Source organism: Nerophis ophidion, linkage group LG09 (genome assembly GCF_033978795.1).
Source record: "Nerophis ophidion isolate RoL-2023_Sa linkage group LG09, RoL_Noph_v1.0, whole genome shotgun sequence".
NCBI classification, from domain to species: Eukaryota; Metazoa; Chordata; class Actinopteri; order Syngnathiformes; family Syngnathidae; genus Nerophis; species Nerophis ophidion.
In genome coordinates, this window is record NC_084619.1 from 49,726,033 (window position 1) to 49,745,434 (window position 19,402).

At 38.9% G+C, this 19,402-nt stretch overlaps 1 protein-coding gene across 2 annotated transcripts in view; it reads right to left on the reverse strand.

The window, feature by feature from the left end:
- Positions 1-19,402, reverse strand: part of LOC133559414 (zinc finger protein 239-like) — a 37,247-nt gene that overhangs the window by 15,946 nt on the left and 1,899 nt on the right. Inside the window, exon 1 of one of the 2 annotated variants that reach the window (XM_061911153.1) lies at positions 8,593-8,873. The exons of the other annotated variant lie outside the window; for it this stretch is intronic. Within the exon in view, the coding sequence (XP_061767137.1) occupies positions 8,593-8,773 (181 nt within the window). The 5' untranslated portion in view covers positions 8,774-8,873. Of the gene's footprint in view, positions 1-8,592; positions 8,874-19,402 lie in introns of those variants that run through there. 2 annotated transcript variants of the gene reach the window in all.

Sequence of the window (19,402 nt, forward strand, 5' to 3'; positions counted from 1 at the left end):
TAAAAGCTTAGGCCTATATTGCTGTAGTAGGGCCTAGTAATTTTCATCATAGGTACACTTCAACTGTGAGAGACAGAATGTGAAAAAAAAATCCAGGAATTCACATTGTATAAATTTTAAAGAATTTATTTGTAAATTATGGTGGAAAATAAGTATTTGGTCAACCATTCAAAGCTCTCACTGATGGAAAGAGGTTTTGGCTCAGAATCTCACAATACATGGCCCCATTCATTCTTTCCTTAACACGGATCAATCGTCCTGTCCCCTTAGCAGAAAACAGCCCCAAAGCAAGATGTTTCCACCCCCATGCTTCACAGTAGGTATGGTGTTCTTGGGATGCCACCCAGTATTCTTCTTCCTCCAAACACGACAAGTTGAGTTTATACCAAATTGGATACGTGGATGATACAGCAGAGGATTGGGAGAATGTCATGTGGTCAGATGAAACCAAAATTGAACTTTTTGGTATAAACTTAACTCATTGTGTTTGGAGGAAGAAGAATACTGAGTTGCATCCCAAGAACACCATACCTACTGTGAAGCATGGGGGTGGAAACATCATGCTTTGGGGCTGTTTTTCTAATAAGGGGACAGGACGATTGATCCGTGTTAAGGAAAGAATGAATGGGGCCATGTATCGTGAGATTTTGAGCCAAAACCTCCTTCCATCAGTGAGAGCTTTGAATGGTTGACCAAATACTTATTTTCCACCATAATTTACAAATAAATTCTTTAAAATTCCTACAATGTGAATTCCTGGATTTTTTTTCACATTATGTCTCTCACAGTTGAAGTGTACCTACTTTGAAAATTACAGACCTCTGTCATCATTTTAAGTGGGAGAACTTGCACAATTGGTGGCTGACTAAATACTTTTTTGCCCCACTGTATACCTGCCGCGGAGGAAAGGTTTTGATCATTGATGCGGAGCGGATCCAGCTCGGTCCGCGACCCACCTCAGTGGCGGATCCGTTCCTGAGGACAGGGGGACCCCGATACGGGTCTGTCTTGCGAGTCTTTTTGCTGTGTGGGAGGGCTTGGCGATATATAGATATACACGATATCTTGTGGGTTTGTCTCTTTGTGATACAAAATGACTACATCGTGATATTAAAGTATATGTTCTCACGCAGTTGCTTTTAGCTGCAGGCATTACACTACACCCACACAGCAAAAACACTCTGTGGCTCCGAGCTGGATCCGCTCCGCATCCATGATCAAAACCTTACATCCGCGGCAGGTGCGCTTGGGACCCGCACATACCGCACGTACATCCACCGCGGACCAGCAACGGACTCATAACAACCCTGCCTCATCCGGCCCGGGTCCATTTTGGACCCTTTTATCTTATTTTCAAAATCCCTTTTGTTCTTGCTGTAGGATAAAATAGGAAACTAACACTATAGTGTTAATTTTCCTATTTTATCCCAGTGATATATCATTAGACCCTATTACAGCAATATAGGCCTAAGCTTATAAGCTTAGGGAATGCATATTTATAAATATGCATTGCCTTGTATTTTTAAACTAACAATATTGTCAATAGGCAGAAACAGAAAATGTTCAATTTACTCTATAAAGTAAATATTATATATATATATATAATATATATATATATATATATATATATATATATATATACAGTAAATATAGTACATATAAATATTTAATCTATTAGGCTACAATTTAAAAGCAATGCTGCTCCATGCACAACTAACATATCAGAAAATTAATAACTGGTGAATGAAAAGTTCAATAAAAGGTTTTTTATTGATACTAATTTCTATTCCTCTGTCTGTGGAGGTGGAGGCGGGACTTGTCTCCTCACTGCCCGATCCGCCGCCAGGTTGAACCACCTTGTCACCACATTTTTTCTTACAGCACAGGATTACAAGACAAATACATTTGTTTATGGTACGTAGCATCCAAAGCCAAGTATGCTTACACAATAGAAAATATGAGATAGGTATTAAGGAGATTACATTTGAAAAAGAAACGTGACTTAAAGTTACAGGAGGTGGTTAAAATAAGAGGTGCGTAAACTGAATTTGTGATCAGGGTATAGGTGTGCAAGACTTCCAAAATGTTCAAACAATATTGTTATTTGGTTCCTTGTGTATGTGGATAAATCTGGGAAGTTGACATTGTTTTCTTATTATATTTGTACTATCATTCTATGTTTGTATTCGTGTAGGCCTATTAACAAGACCTCACATCATATAAATAGCCGAGTGCGGATCGGAACACACGTCACTGAACTTTTAACCAATAGGAACCATTCCGCTGTGAAGGGGCGTTGGCGAGCCGGTTGCAGTCGCAGACCCCGCTGTCTCACACTACAAAGGAACCATAGACAAGGAACGCCTCCTGAAAACTTGCTCCCGCGATGTTAAGGGTCACGTGATATGGTGGTGACACTGACGTCGGCTTAGAAGTCGGACACAATTTTTCAACTCCGAACATATAACGTTAGGTCGCCAGCTGCAGCGCCTGAGGCAACGTGAACAAGTCCAATTAACTACTCAATTAGAGGCAGAGAGAATCGCAGCCATTGTCAACGCCGTTTACAGTGCCAGCGACAAAAGGAATCAAAAGGAGGGAGTCTCACAGCAAAGTGCATGTTGTCAGAAAGGTAGGATTTTAGTTATTATCATTATTCAGGTAGTTAACAGGAATTTTTTCACTACCTCATGTGATTTTGTATTACTTTATTTCAGTTTTTTTTACGGTGTTGACGGTGTTGAACATACGAAGAAACGCAATATAGGAAGTCGACAAACATCAGTTGTAGCTTTACGTTAATGTGACCAAGAGAATAAGTTTGGGAGCAGCTACAGGTATGATGGTTGCTATGATTTTTAAGGCTGCCCCCACTATTGACTTTGAACATATGTAATATTAATTTGAATTATATACTTACTGAAAAGCGAGGTCTTTATTGCCATCCTGCTAAAGGCCTTTTTGTTGTTGACACCCTTCCAATTGATCTGATGTGAAACGTCATTTGTGAAGATCCTGCCCACGATGATTCCAGGTCACCCGCTTCACATCCTGGCCTCCGATGGTGGCCAAAGAAGAAATCTAAAAAGCATAGCCATCTCTTTAAACAAACAGGTAAACATTTTTAAGCTTAAGTTGCATTTAAAATGTGTTTGTTCCTGTTGAAAGCGTCCTGAAATGTAAAAAAAACAGGACCTGTTCTTTTGGCTCATGGACCTATGCTACCTTTACACACAATGTCAAACCAGGGAGATTGTGGCTCACTGACATAATCTTACCACTGGGAAAAGAAGGTTCAGGACAGGCGTGGTTGTCAGGCCTGACAGCCTCAAATGCATCCAACTGTTCCAGTGGAAAATGGATATTGGCCGGCATTTCCACTTCTGGCCCCGGGGTACTGGTCAACCTGCTGGTTAAGAAGTTGACCTTCACCATCAGCTGGTCTTGGGTGTGTTTTATAGTTTCCAGCAGGCTAAGGATCTGGACCTCAGCCGCTGTTGACAAACAGCAAAGTTAGTTAATGACAAAAGTTATTGACAAAATTTGAAGACAGTATGTGATTGGTTGTGAATTTAAATTTTTTCCAAAATCTGTGGCACAGAATGACCATCCGGTAATTGTCAGTTATTGCTCACCAGAGCAGGAAATGTTGTCTCATCTCGACTCGTCTCATCAAGAAAAATACAGCAAAGAAACTTTACTTAACTTAACTTTACTTATACCTATACCATAGCAATTTCGACAGAATATGTTATAACATAGTCTGCGGAATTGCTATTCCATTTTAAATCAAATAACCTTTTTTTTTACAGAATAAAAAGTTTTACTTAGTCCTAATATCAAACGTCATTACAATAATATAAATTATGATGGAAACACAAAAGCGCCGATATTTACTGTGAATGTAGCAAGAAATCAATAAATACTTAGGTTCGTCTCCCAGCAAAGTCAATCGTCTCCCAGCAAAGTCAAGATGGTCGATCGCTGCACGCGTACATATATGCACATGTTCACGTCTGTCCGCGGAACAGACATTGGTCCGCTCGGTATCCGAGTGGGCAGGGCCGATCCTCGGGGCGGCGCATAGCGGTTTAGTACAATTTTCAGAGGCGGAGCAGATCTCTAGGAGGAACCAAAACGAATGTGACAGTAACGCGGGTTGGATGTCTTGAAGGTGGATACGTATAGGAGTATCTTGCTGTGTGGGCAGGCTCTTCTTGCGCTTTCCTGTCTCTCCTTTTCACAGACAGCAAGCGCACCTTCTTACATACGTCACATACAACGTCATACGCCCTTGCGGAGCAGAAAGGTAGCAGCATGGGTAACATTAGCTGCACTTAAGCGATGATAATACAGACCTTCGATCCCTCAGGCGGAGCTGTGCGAGTGGTAATACGAGAGAAAGAAGGTGCGACAGAAGGAAGAATTAATTATTAAGAAAAACAGCAGGGGGTCCATCGTCTGGTGGTGGTTTGGCTTCAAGTGGTAATATGTCGAACAGACAACCGCAATTTGTCAAGTGTGGGCCAAAAGCGCTGCTACAAAAAGTAGCATTACTGCTAATATGTGGCATCATTTGAAAAGTCACCCTTTAGACAATGAAGAGTGCTTACTCCGCATGTCAACATTTCCATTAGGTACCACACGCCCACACCATCAAAATGCGGAGGCAAACATTTCCAGATCATTACCGTATGAAAAAAATAGTCAACAACAGAATTAAATAACATCCGTAGTAACCTACCACATAGCAAAGGATGAACACTATTTGATTTCCTATTATGCAGCACATTTTTATTTGAGTTATTGAAATATATTGTGTGACATCATGCACAAAAGTGCACTAATAGCTTGTTTTGAAATGTCTCAGACAATATTGCACTTTTTGTTTTGGAAATGACATGAATGTTTGTGACATTGCTTATTAAATGTTTAATAAATACAGTTTTGGTCAACTGACTTATTTGTGATTTCCTTCTTTGCATGAAAGTTAAAAAATATTATATATTAATGCAGTATGAAGAATGTTTTAATGTAGACACATAGAATAATCATACTGCTGTGATTATATGCATCAAGTGTTAATTCAATGCGAAGGCAAAATATTGTGATATATATCGTGTATCGTGACATGGCTTAAAAATATCGAGCTAATAAAAAAAGGCCATATCGCCCAGCCCTAAGATAACACATGTTACAACAGAAATAAACCACATTTTTACAGTAAATTAGCAAAAAGATGAATAATAGTGGATTCAACTGCAAATGATGCAGGAAAATTAGGAGCCTTAATAGCTCGTTTTAGTTCTATCATTCATATGCCAAAAAATATATCATTATCGCAAAAAGCCGCAATTAATATCGCGATATATATTTTATGCCATATTGCCTATTCCATTGACAGTGTGCACCAGTACTATCAATTATTATTACCATTAAATTTTAGCGGGGGTTTGGCTCCAAGTGGGAATATGTCGAACAGACAACCGTAATTTGTCAAGTGTGGGCCAAAAGCGCTGCTACAAAAAGTAGCATTACTGCTCATGTGTGGCATCATTTGAAAAGTCACCCGTTAGACAATGAAGAGTGCTTACTCCGCATATCAACATTTCCATTAGGTGCCACACGCCCACACCATCAAAATGCGGAGGCAAACATTTCCAGATCATTACCGTATGAAAAAAATAGTCAACAGAATTAAATAACATCCGCAGTAACTTACCACATAGCAAAGGATGAACACTATTTGATTTCCTATTATGCAGCACATTTTTATTTGAGTTATTGAAATATATTGTGTGACATCATGCACAAAAGTGCACTAATAGCTTGTTTTGAAATGTCTCAGACAATCTTGCACTTTTTGTTTTGGAAATGACATGAATGTTTGTGACATTGCTTATTAAATGTTTAATAAATACAGTTTTGGTCAACTGACTTATTTGTGATTTCCTTTTCTGCATGAAAGTTAAAAAATATCATATATTAATGCAGTATGAAGAATGTTTTAATGTAGACACATAGAATCATCATACTGCTTTGATTATATGCATCAAGTGTTAATTCAAGGCGAAGGCAAAATATTGTGATATATATCGTGTATCGTGACATGGCTTAAAAATATCGAGCTAATAAAAAAAGGCCATTTCGCCCAGCCCTAAGATAACACATGTTACAACAGAAATAAACCACATTTTTACAGTAAATTAGCAAAAAGATGAATAATAGTGGATTCAACTGCAAATGATGCAGGAAAATTAGGAGCCTTAATAGCTCGTTTTAGTTCTATCATTCATATGCCAAAAAATATATCGTTATCGCAAGAGGCCGCAATTAATATCGCGATATATATTTTATGCCATATTGCCTATTCCATTGACAGTGTGCACCAGTACTATCAATTATTATTACCATTAAATTTTAGCGGGGGTTTGGCTCCAAGTGGGAATATGTCGAACAGACAACCGTAATTTGTCAAGTGTTGGCCAAAAGCGCTGCTACAAAAAGTAGCATTACTGCTCATGTGTGGCATCATTTGAAAAGTCACCCGTTAGACAATGAAGAGTGCTTACTCCGCATTTCAACATCTCCATTCGGTGCCACGCGCTCACACCATCAAAATGCGGAGGCAAACATTTCCAGATCACCGTATGAAAAAAATAATCAACAACAGAATTTAATAACATCCGTAGTAACCTACCACATAGCAAAGGACGAACACTATTTGATTTCCTATTATGCAGCACATTTTTATTTGACAGTTATTGAAATATCTTGTGTGACATCATGCACAAAAGTGCACTAATAGCTTGTTTTAAAATGTCTGACAATCTTGCACTTTTTGTTTTGGAAATGACATGAATGTTTGTGACATTGCTTATTAAATGTTTAATAAATACAATGTTGGTCAACTGACTTGGTTGTGATTTCCTTCTATGCATGAAGGTTAAAAATTAGCATATATTAAAGGTCTACTGAAATTAGATTTTCTTATTTAAACGGGGATAGCAGGTCCACTCAATGTGTCATACTTGATCATTTCGCGATATTGCCATATTTTTGCCGAAAGGATTTAGTAGAGAACATCAACGATAAAGTTCGCAACTTTTGGTCGCTAACAGAAAAGCCCTGCCTTTACCGGAAGTCGCAGACGATGATGTCACCCGTTGATGGCTCCTCACATCCTCACATTGTTTTTAATGGCAGCCTCCAACAAAAAGAGCTATTCGGACCGAGAAAACGACTATTTCCCTATTAATTTGAGCGAGGGTGAAAGATTCGTGTTTGAGGATATTGATAGCGACAGACTAGAAAAAAAAGAAAAAAAAGAATCAAGTTTAAAAAAAAACGCGATTGCATTGGGTCGGATAAAGATGTTTTTAGACACATCTACAAGGATAATTCTGGGAAATCCCTTATCTTTCTATTGTGTTGCTGGTTTTTTAGTGAGTTTAATAGTACCTGATCATCGGCAGGGTGTATCCACGGGTGCGTTGACGCCAGTGTCTGATGGGAGTCGACGGCAGCTGTACGGACGGCACAAGCTCAGCTGATCTCCGGTAAGTGGCGAATTTTTACCACAATTTTCTCACCGAAAACTGCTGGTTGACAAGTGGTAGGGATCCATGTTCGCTTGACCGCTCTGATCCAAAAGTTTCACCTCCGGGAATTTTAAACAAGGAATCACCCTGTGTTTGTGTGGCTAAAGGCTAAAGCTTCCCAACTCCATCTTTCTGCTTTGACTTCTCCTTTATTAATTGAACAAATTGCAAAATATTCAGCAACACAGATGTCCAAAATACTGTTAAAGCTGACGACTTTTAGTTGTGTGTGTGTGCGCAGCGCTAATATTTCCTAACAGTCCGTGACGTCACGCGTACACGTCAACATTCCGCGACGTTTTCAACAGGACACTTCGCGGGAAATTTAAAATTGCAAATTAGTAAACCAAAAAGGCCGTATTGGCATGTGTTGCAATGTTAATATTTCATCATTGATATGTAAACTATCAGACTGCGTGGTCGGTACTAGTGGGTTTCAGTAGGCCTTTAATGCAGTATGAAGAACAATGTTTTAATGTAGACACATAGAATCATCATACTGCTGTGATTATACGCATCAAGTGTTAACTCAAGGCTAAGGCAAAATATTGTGATATATATCGTGTATCGCGATATGGCTTAAAAATATCGAGATAATAAAAAAAGCCCGTATCGCCCAGCCCTAAGATAAAACATGTTACAACAGAAATAAACCACATTTTTACAGTAAATTAGCAAAGAGATTAATAATTGTGGATACAACTGGAAATGATGCAGGTAAATTAAGAGACTTTATAGATTGTTTTAAAAATAGTTATATCACTTATATGCCAAATAATATATTGTTGATCGCAAGAGGCCGCAATTAATATCGCGATATATATTTTATGCCATATTGCCCATTCCATTGACAGTGTGCACCAGTACTATCAATTATTACCATTAAATCTTAGGAACGTATTTAAAACTGACACGTTCCAGGAGAAACTTGTTCATATTTAATACATCGTGTCACTTACTAGTTGTTGGTATATCACTGCTATACACTGACCTGTTTTCTGGTGGGAAACAAAATCCAGCAGAACACCTCGGAGGCGTTTTATCTCCATCTGCGAGCTGGAAGCTTCTTCTTCGTATTTGACAACTATTCGCTCAAAAAACTCAAATATCTCCTCTGCAGCGGCTGCCAGACGTTCGTTTATGAACGCCCGAATTAATGGCGGTGGTGACATGTCGGGATAACTTTTATTATATCAGTAATATGGACGTGAGTGGTCCGAAAACGAACTGTTTTGGTTAGCCGATGTGCTAGTTAGCTGTAGCAGCTAACGGCTACGGAAGTGTTCTTTTTATTTTTTTTATAAACCTTTATTTATTATAAGCAACATTTACATCAGTGGAGGTACAGAACCCCACCAGTTTCATATGCGCATTTATCGAACCCTTCTTTAGTGAAAAATAAAATGTTTTTTTCCCAAATTCAAGTCAAAGTTACATGTTTTCGGTCACACTTTAGTATGGGGAACATATTCTAAGTAACCAAAGACTTAAATTAGAGATTTTTGGACAATAGGTGAACATATTATAAGCAACAAAGACTTAATTTAGAGTTATTTGGTTAGGGTTATAATAACTCCATGCCGAATAAGGCATGAATAAGTACTTAATAATGACTACTTAAGAGCCAATATGTTACTAATTTGCATGTTAATAAGCAAATAATTAATGGTGAATAATTACTTAAAGGCCTACTGAAACCCACTACTACCCACCACGCAGTCTGATAGTTTATATATCAATGATGAAATATTAACATTGGAACACATGCCAATACGGCCTTTTTAGTTTACTAAATTGCAATTTTAAATTTCCCGGGAGTTTCGTCTTGAAAACGTCGCGTATTGATGACGTGTACGCGTGACGTCACGGGCTGCTATAAAATATGAGCGCTGCGCACACACACCCACACACACACACACACACACACACACACACACACACACACACACACACACACACACACACACACACACACACACACACACACACACACACACACACACACACACACACACACACACACACGCACACACACACAGCTAAATGTTGTCTGCTTTAACCGTATAATTACACAGTATTTTGGAGATCTGTGTTGCTGAATCTTTTGCAATTTGTTCAATTAATATTGGAGAAGTCAAAGTAGCAAGATGGAGTTGGGAAGCTTTAGCCTTTAGCCACACAAATACACCGTGATTCCTCGTTTAAAATTCCTGGAGGTGAAAATTTCCTATGGATCAAAGCGCGGTCAAGCGAACATGAAACACGACGGAATGTCAACTAGCAGGTTTCGGTGAGAAAATTGTTGTTAAAAAGTCGCTTCTTACCGGAGAAAAGCTGAGCTTGCCCAGTCCATAGCTGCCGTCGACTCCCCTGAGACACTGCGCGTCAAAAGACCCGTGGACGTACACCTCCGACTATCAAGTACTATTAAACTCACTAAAAACATCGGAATCTGTCCCAATGCAGTCGCGTATATATATATATTTTTTCCTAGTCAGTCGCTATCAATATCCTCAAACACGAATCTTTCATCCTTGCTCAAATTAATGGGGAAATTGTCGTTTTCTCGGTCCGAATAGCACTTTTTGTTGGAGGCTCCCATTAAAATCAAAGTGAATATGTGAGGAGCCCCCACACTTGTGACGTCATCGTCTGCGACTTCCGGTAGAAAGCAGGGCTTTTGTCTTAGCACCGAAAGTTGCGAACTTTATCGTGGATGTTCTCTACTAAATCCTTTCAGCGAAAATATGGCAATATCGCAAAATGATCAAGTATGACACATAGAATGGACCTGCTATCCCAGTTTAAATAAGAAAATCTCATTTCAGTAGGCCTTTAAGTGTTACCATGTTTTTTTACTGGTGCACAAAATGAACTGTGCATGAACATCACCTTGTTCAAAGAACAAAACCAACACAGTGCATGAACTCAAAACCAATTAAACACCTGCAAATCAGTGTGACTTCTGCTGTTGCCGTATCCGTAATATGCCGGTAGGGAGAAGTTTTTATATATACGAGGAGTCGGGTGTGTCTTGACCACCGCCGAACCCCTGAGCCCGACTCACCGAACCCCTAGGGTTCAATCGAACCCAGGTTAAGAACCACTGGGTTAGAGGGTTAGGGTTATAATAAGTCCATGCCGAATAAGGCATTAATACGTACTTAATAATGACTACTTAAGAGCCAATATGTTACTAATTTGCATGTTAATAGAATGTTCCCCGTTCTAAAGTGTTACCATGTTTTTTTTACTGGTGCACAAAATGAACCGTGCATGAACATCACCTTGTTCAAAGAACACCAACACAGTGCATACACTCACAACAAATGACACACTTGCAAATCAGTGTGACTTCTGCTGCTGCCGTATCCGTAATACGCCGATAGGGAGAAGTTTTTATTTACACAAGGAGTCGGCTGTGTCATGACCTCCGCCGAACCCCTGAGCCCGACTCGCCGAACCCCTGGGGTTCGATCGAACCCAGGTTAAGAACCACTTGGTTAGAGGGTTAGGGTTATAATAAATCCATGCCGAATAAGGCATTAATAAGTACTTAATAATGACTAGTTAAGAGCAAATATGTTACTAATTTGCATGTTAATAAGCAACTAATTAATGGTGAATGTTCCCCATACTAAAGTGTTACCATGGTTTTTTACTGGTGCACAAAATGAACCGTGCATGAACATCACCTTGTTCAAAGAACAAAACCAACACAGTGCATGAACTCAAAACAAATTAAACACCTGCAAATCAGTGTGACTTCTGCTGTTGCCATATCCGTAATACGCCGATAGGGAGAAGTTTTTTTTACACGATGAGTCGAGTGTGTCATGACCTCTGCCGAACCCCTGAGCCCGACTCACCGAAGCCCTAGGGTTCGATCGAACCCAGGTAAAGAACCACTAATTTACATACAAGCAAATACATAATAATAATCAAAACAAGTACAGAAACAGTACAAAAAAGCACCAGAGTGTTGTAATCTCAATAAAGCAACTAAAGTAGAATGCAAAATATATATGTAGCAAAGTGTAAAGCCATAAACTCACACAAGTTCCGTAAATAATCCAAATTTTGAGCACAGCATCATTGGTTTCACAGCTTTTTGGTTGTTGGAGGTTGAAAGCGTTTTAAGGTAAAGTTATAATTGTTTCTAAAAGGGACAAAACAGTTTGGGTAATGAGAAACTTACATTTGTGAATATAAAACTTAGACAATAGCAGAATGAGGCTGCTAAGGTAAAATTATGTTTTATTTTTATTTTTAGAAGTACGTTTTTTTTAAGACCCCATAACTTTATTTTACGCGATACAAATAACATAACAAATAATACAAACGTCAGTGGAATTAATTAACTTCTCAAAAAAGCCAGTTAATCGAAAAAAACAAACAAAAAAAACACTCCTGGTTGCTATTAAATTTTGTGTTGTATTGATGAAAACAATCCTATTCGAAATCCCCTTTTGAAAACTGAAATTAATATTTGTGGTAACAAAATTGTGTTTAATGCCTATTATTAAAAATGGATGTGTGTATTATTGAATAATGTTATCAGTCGTATAAGTTTCAACAACAGAGTGCAGGATCAGTTGCTACCATCTAGAGCAGTGTTTTTCAACCTTTTTTGAGCCAAGGCACATTTTTTTCATTGAAAAAATGCAGAGGCACACCACCAGCAGAAATCATTTAAAAGCAAAACTCAGTTGACAGTAAAAAGTCGTTGTCGCAATTGGTGGATATGACTTTAAGCCATAACCAACCATGCATCAATGTACAGTAGCTCTTGTCTCAAAGTAGGTGTACTGTCACGACTTGTTATATCACGCCGTGAATTATTTTGAGATTTTTTGCTTTTTTCCTGTGTGTAGTGTTTTAGTTCTTGTCTTGCGTTCCTATTTCGGTGGCTTTTTCTCTTTATTTGGTCTTTTCCTGTAGCAGTTTCATGTCTTCCTTGACCGCTATTTCCTGCACCTGCTTTGTTTTAGCAATCTAGAATATTTCAGTTGTTTTTATCCTTCTTTGTGGGGAGATTGTTGATTGTCATGCCATCTTCGGATGTACATTGTGGATACTGTCTTTGCTCCACAGTAAGTATTTGCTGTCGTCCAGCATTCTGTTTTCGTTTAATTTGTATTCAGTTCAGTTTTAGTTTCATTTTGCATAGCCTTCTCTAAGATTCAATGCCTTTCCTTAGGGGCACTCACCTTTTGTGTATTTTTGGTTTAAGCATTAGATACCTTTTTACCTGCACGCGTCATCCCGCTGTTTCAGACATCTACAAAGCAATTAGCTACCTGCTGTCACCAACTGATATGGAAGACTGTAACGTGGTAAGTCTGTCGATCTACAGACAGTACAGACACTCAACAACGGCACATTTTTTGCCGATTATTATTACTGGTTTGCAAAAAATATTTTTTACCCAAATAGGTGAAATTAGATAATCTCCCACGGCACACCAGACTGTATTTCACGGCACAGTAGTGTGTCGCGGCACAGTGGTTCAGAGGACAGAAAGTGGAAATGCATGTACAGTATAATTGTAGTAGTGTGACTATTATAGTTTCACTTGCATGGTTTCTTGCAAAAAATCCATAAATCTTACTTTAACATGATATTAAGATATGTTTATGTATGACATATGGATAAAAAGAGTACAAAATATTGTTAAGTGAGATGTTCTTTGCTCAAGTAAAAGTAAAAGCACAAAGTACATTTACATACGGGGTCTTCTATTATGATGCAATGAGTTTATTTGTGCAAACAAATTAACACACCTTGGAGAATTTATTACAAGGGACAGGGTAATCTTATTTTAAAATCATATTTATCTGTATTTACTTTATAGAAATGTTGATTCCCATGAGGACACACGCTTCGAGGATTGACAAAAATTGAACAAAACATTTCGGGTTGCTTTTTAAGCGGAAGTACTTTTGTTGTGTTGTATTGATGTAAAAAAAAAATAATCCTGTTTTAAATCCCCTTCTGAAAACTGAAATGAATATTTCTGGTAACAAAATTGTGTTTAATGCCTACTATAATACATTCATGTGTGTAATATTAAATACTATTATCAGCCGTGGGCAGCACGGTGATGCATGGGTTAGTGCATGTGCCTCACAATACGAAGGTCCTTAGTTCAATCGACCGGATCAGCATTTTTCTGTGTGGAGTTTGCATGTTCTCCCCGTGACTACGTAGGTTCCCTTCCAGGTACTCCGGCTTCATCCTACCTCAAAAAACATGCACCTGGGGATAGGTTGATTGCCAACACTAAATTATAAAGTGAAGTGAAGTGAATTATATTTACAAACCCCATTTCCATATGAGTTGGGAAATTGTGTTAGATGTAATAATAAACGGAATACAATGATTGGCAAATTATTTTCAACCCATATTCAATTAAATATGCTACAAAGACAACATATTTGATGTTCAAACTGATGAACTTTTTTTTATTTGCAAATAATCATTAACTTTAGAATTTGATGCCAGCAACACGTGACAAAGAAGTTGGGAAAGGTGGCAATAAATACTGATAAAGTTGAGGAATGCTCATCAAACACATATATGGAACATCCCACAGGTGTGCAGGCTAATTGGGAACAGTTGGGTGCTATGATTGGGAATAAAAACAGCTTCCATGAAATGCTAAGTAATTCACAAACAAGGATGTGGTGAGGGTCATCACTTTGTAAGCAAATTGTCGAACAGTTTTAGAACAACATTTCTCAACGAGCTATTGCAAGGAATTTAGGGATTTTACCATCTACGGTCCGTAAAATCATCAAAAGGTTCAGAGAATCTGGAGAAATCACTCCATGTAAGCGATGATATTAGACTTTGATCCCTCAGGCGGTACTGCATCAAAAACCGACATCAGTGTGTAAAGGATATCACCACATGGGCTCAGGAACACTTCATAAAACCACTGTCAATAACTACAGTTGGTCGCTACATCTGTAAGTGCAAGTTAAAACTCTACTATGCAAAGCCAAACCCATTTATTAACAATATCCTGAAACGCCGCCGGCTTCTCTGGGCCCGAGATCATCTAAGATGGACTGATGCAAAGTGGAAAAGTGTTCTGTGGTCTGACGAGTCCACATTGCAAATTGTTTTTGGTAATATTCGACATGGTGTCATCCGGACCAAAGGGGAAGCGAACCATCCAGACTGTTATCGACGCAAAGTTGAAAAGCCAGCATCTGTGATAGTATGGAGGTGTATTACTGCCCGAGGCATGGGTAACTCACATAGCTGTGAAGGCACCATTAAGGCTGAAAGGTCCATACAGGTTTTGGAGCAACATATGTTGTCATCCAAGCAACGTTATTATGGACGCCCCTGCTTATTTCAGCAAGACAAGTGTTACAACAGCTTGGATTCGTAAAAAAAAGAGTGCGGGTACTTTCCTTGCCCGCCTGCAGTCCAGACCTGTCTCCCATCGAAAATGTGTGGCGCATTATGAAGCGTAAAATACGACAGCTGAGACCCCGGACTGTTGAACGACTGAAGCGCTACATAAAACAAGAATGGGAAAGAATTCTACTTTCAAAGCTTCAACATTTAGTTTCCTCAGTTCCCAAACGTGTTGTTAAAAGAAAAGGTGATGTAACACAGTGGTGAACAACTACTTTGGCACGTGTTGCAGCCATGAAATTCTAAGTTAATTGTTATTTGCAAAAAAAATTAAGTTTATGAGTTTGAACATCAAATATCTTGTCTTTGTAGTGCATTCAACTGGATATTGGGTTGAAAAGGATTTGCACATTGTATTCTGTTTATATTTACGTCCAACACAATTTCCCAACTCATATGGAAACGGGGTTTGTATATAGCACTTTTCTCTTGTGACCCAAAGCACTTTACATTGTGTAGCCTGATACCTAAGTTACATTTTTCAACCAGTGTGGGTGGCACTGGGAGCAGGTGGGAACAGTGTCTTGTCCGAGGACACAGAGGCAGTGACTAGGTTGGCAGAAGCGGGGATCGAACCAGGAATCCTCAAGTTGCTGGCGGCCACTCTACCAACCGAACTATAGCGCCCCAGCACTGTGTCTCCGACGTCTCTTTTGACCCAACTACACAGCCGCGTCATCCCTCGGCCCAGGAGGAGACGGCAAGATACACTTCACTGACATTTGGAAGATGATGGTAAATGTGTTGCACCAGATTGCACACCCAGGCTGCGTTTGATTAATAAAGTATAGCCTAGGATCATTTTGTACACACACAGCAAAAAATATAAGCTTGACAAAGCGTCTAATCAAGCTGTCAACAGAAAATATGGCTACCGAGTTTCACTCTTTCCTCTGTCCCTCTTGAGTACAGGTAAAAAAAAAGCTTCTTTATGGTGACGGCCACCTATGTCACCTGACACATGCTTCTGTTCCTTGTGTACACATCCACAAGCACCAAGTCACATACACACATGATCTGGCTCCTACAATGACTAACAGGCTAATTTGCATACGACACTAAAAACTACTTGGGTCTCTGAGGCAGACGATGAGAGTCCTGTAAAATATGCATATATTTTCCTGAGTTGTTCCTTCATTATTAGCAATTTTGTACTGAGCAGCCAGGACACCAACATGTTATCAGTCTTTTTCTATTGTGACATCACAAAAAACCCCACATGTACATTTGAATTAAATTGTGTCACTTGTGGACAATTTGTGCAACATAAGGCAAACCTTCCCTAAAAATACCTTAAGAGGTTCCACTCTTTATCTGATGACTTGTTTAAATAAAAGCAACAGCGATCTAACTTGGAATGGAATTGTCCCTAGTGTGTGAATGTGAGTGTGAATGTGTAACTTGGAATGGAATTGTCCCTAGTGTGTGAATGTGAGTGTGAATGTGTAACTTGGAATGGAATTGTCGCTAGTGTGTGAATGTGAGTGTGAATGTGTAACTTGGAATGGAATTGTCCCTAGTGTGTGAATGTGAGTGTGAATGTTGTCTGTCTATTTGTGTTGGCCTTGTGATGAGGTGGCCACTTGTCCAGGGTGTACACCGCCTTCCGCCCAAATGCATCTGAGATAGGCTCCAGCACCCACAGTGCAGGGTCAGTTGCTATTATCTAGAGCAGTGGTCCCCAACCTTTTTGTAGCTGCGGACCGGCCAACGCTTGATAATTTTTTTTTTCTTTCTTTGTCATGAAAAAGGGAGTTTTTTTGGGTTGCTGAACTAATTGTAAGTGTATCTTGTGTTTTTTATGTTGATTTAATAAAAAATAAATAAATAATAAATAAATAAATACAATTAATAAAAAAATTATTCTGTTCCCCCTTTGAACATTTTTTTAATTCAAGTACCCCTTAATCAGAGCAAATCATTTTGGTTGGAAAAAAGAGATAAAGAAGTAAAATACAGCACTATTTCATCAGTTTCTGATTTATTAAATTGTTTAACAGTGCAAAATATTGTTTATTTGTAGTGGTCTTTCTAGAACTATTTGGAAAAAATATATAAAAATAACTAGTTATTCAATTCTAAACAAATATTTCTACACATAGAAGTAATCATCAACATAAAGTGCCCTCTTTGGGGATTTTAATAGAGATCCATCTGGATTCATGAACTTAATTCTAAACATTTCTTCACAAAAAAATAAATATTTAACATCAATATTTATGGAAAATGTCCACAAAAAATCTATCTGTCGACACTGAATATTGCATTGTTGCATTTCTTTTCACAGTTTATGAACTCACATTCCTATTTTGCTGAAGTATTATTCAATAAATATATTTATAAAGGATTTTTGAATTGTTGCTATTTTTAGAATATTTTAGAAAAATCTCGAGTACCCCTTGGCATACCTTCAAGTACCCCCAAGGGTACGCCTACCCCCATTTGAGAACCACTGATCTAGAGGACAGAAAGTGGAAATGCATGTAATTGTATTAGTGTGACTACCAGTATTATAGTTTCACTTGCTAAAAATCCACACATCCTACTTTAACATGATATTAAGATTTGTTTATGTATGACATATGGATAAAAAGAGTACTAAAATATTGTTAAGTGAGATGTTCTTTGCGCAAGTAAAAGTAAAAACACAAAGTATATTTACACGGTGTTGTATTATGATGCAATGAGTTTATTTATGCAAACAAATCTACACCATCCATCCATCCATCCATTTTTCTACCGCTTATTCCCTTTGGGGTCATGAATTGATTAACGTGGAACCTGACTTAAACAAGTTGAAAAACTTATTTGGGGTGTTACCATTTAGTGGTCAATTGTACGGAATATGTACTGAACTGTGCAATCTACTAATAAAAGTATCAATCAAAAAAGTCGCGGGGGGCGCTGGTGCCTATCTCAGCTACAATCGGGCGGAAGGCTGGGTACACCTTGGACAAGTCGCCACGTCATCGCAGGGCCAACACAGATAGACAGACAACACACTCACATTCACACATCTATTCCTCACAAATATTTATCTGTATTTACTTTATAGAAATCTTGATTCCCTTGAGGACACACTACGCTTCGAGGATCAACATCCATCCATTTTTCTACAGCTTGTCCCTTTTGGGGTCGCGGGGGTTGCTGGAGCCTATCTCAGCTGCATTCAGGCGGAAGGCGGGGCACACCCTGGACAAGTCACCACCTCATTGCAGGGCCAACACAGATAGCCAGACAACACACTCACATTCACACACTAGGGCCAATTTAATGTTGCCAATCAATAGGGGGAAGCTGGAGTACCCGGAGGGCATTACTCGCAGTCACGGGGAGAACATGTAAACTCCACACAGAAAGATCTCGAGCCCAGGTTTGAACCCAGGACTACTCAGGACCTTTTGTATTGTGAGGCAGATGCACTAACCCCTGGACTACCGTGCTGCCCTCGATGATCAACACATCTCAAACTACCGTATTTCCTTGAATTGCCGCAAGGCATATAGTATGCGCCTGCCTTGAATTACTGCCGGGTCAAACTCGCTTCCCAAATTAATTAGCGCATGCTTAGTATTACCGCCTGGTCAAACTTGTGACGTCACGATTGACACTTCCCCTGTCATCATTTTCAAAATGGAGGAGGCCGATTTCAATACCGGTAATTTGAAATCGCATAAAGGGAAGAAGATTAAGAGCTATTCAGTTGGACTTAAGGTCCAAGTTTACATCACACTCAAATTTTTACTGCATACCTTTGGTAAGTGCCGGAATGAGAAGAGGTTTTAAAATAATTAGCGCATGCTTACTTTTACCGCATGCCTTTGGTAAGCGCAGGAGTGAGAAGAGGTTTTAAATTAATTAGCGCCCCGGCGGCAATTCAAGGAAATACTGTATATATTTAAATCAACATAAAAAACACAATATATACATTATATATATCAATGTAGATCAATACAGTCTGCAGGGATACAGTCTGTAAGCACAAATGATTGTATATCTTTATGAAGAAAAATAAATAAATAAAATAAAACGCCCTTGCCCCTCGCCCCCGTCGGTGGGTAACATTTTCAAGCGTTGACCGGGCCGCAGCTACAAAAAGGTTGGTGACCATTGCACTAACCCCTCTTCCACCGTGCTGCCCTCGAGGATCAACACATCTCAATCTAATCCAGTGGTTCTTAACCTTGTTGGAGGTACTGAACCTCACCAGTTTCATATGCCGAACCGTTCTTTAGTGGAAAAAAAAAAAAATGTTTTCAAATTCAAGACAAAGTTATGTTTTTGGTAACACTTCAGTATGGGGAACATATTCTAAGTAACAAAGACTTAATTTAGAGTTATTTGGTTAGGGTTAGGGTCAGGGTTAGAGG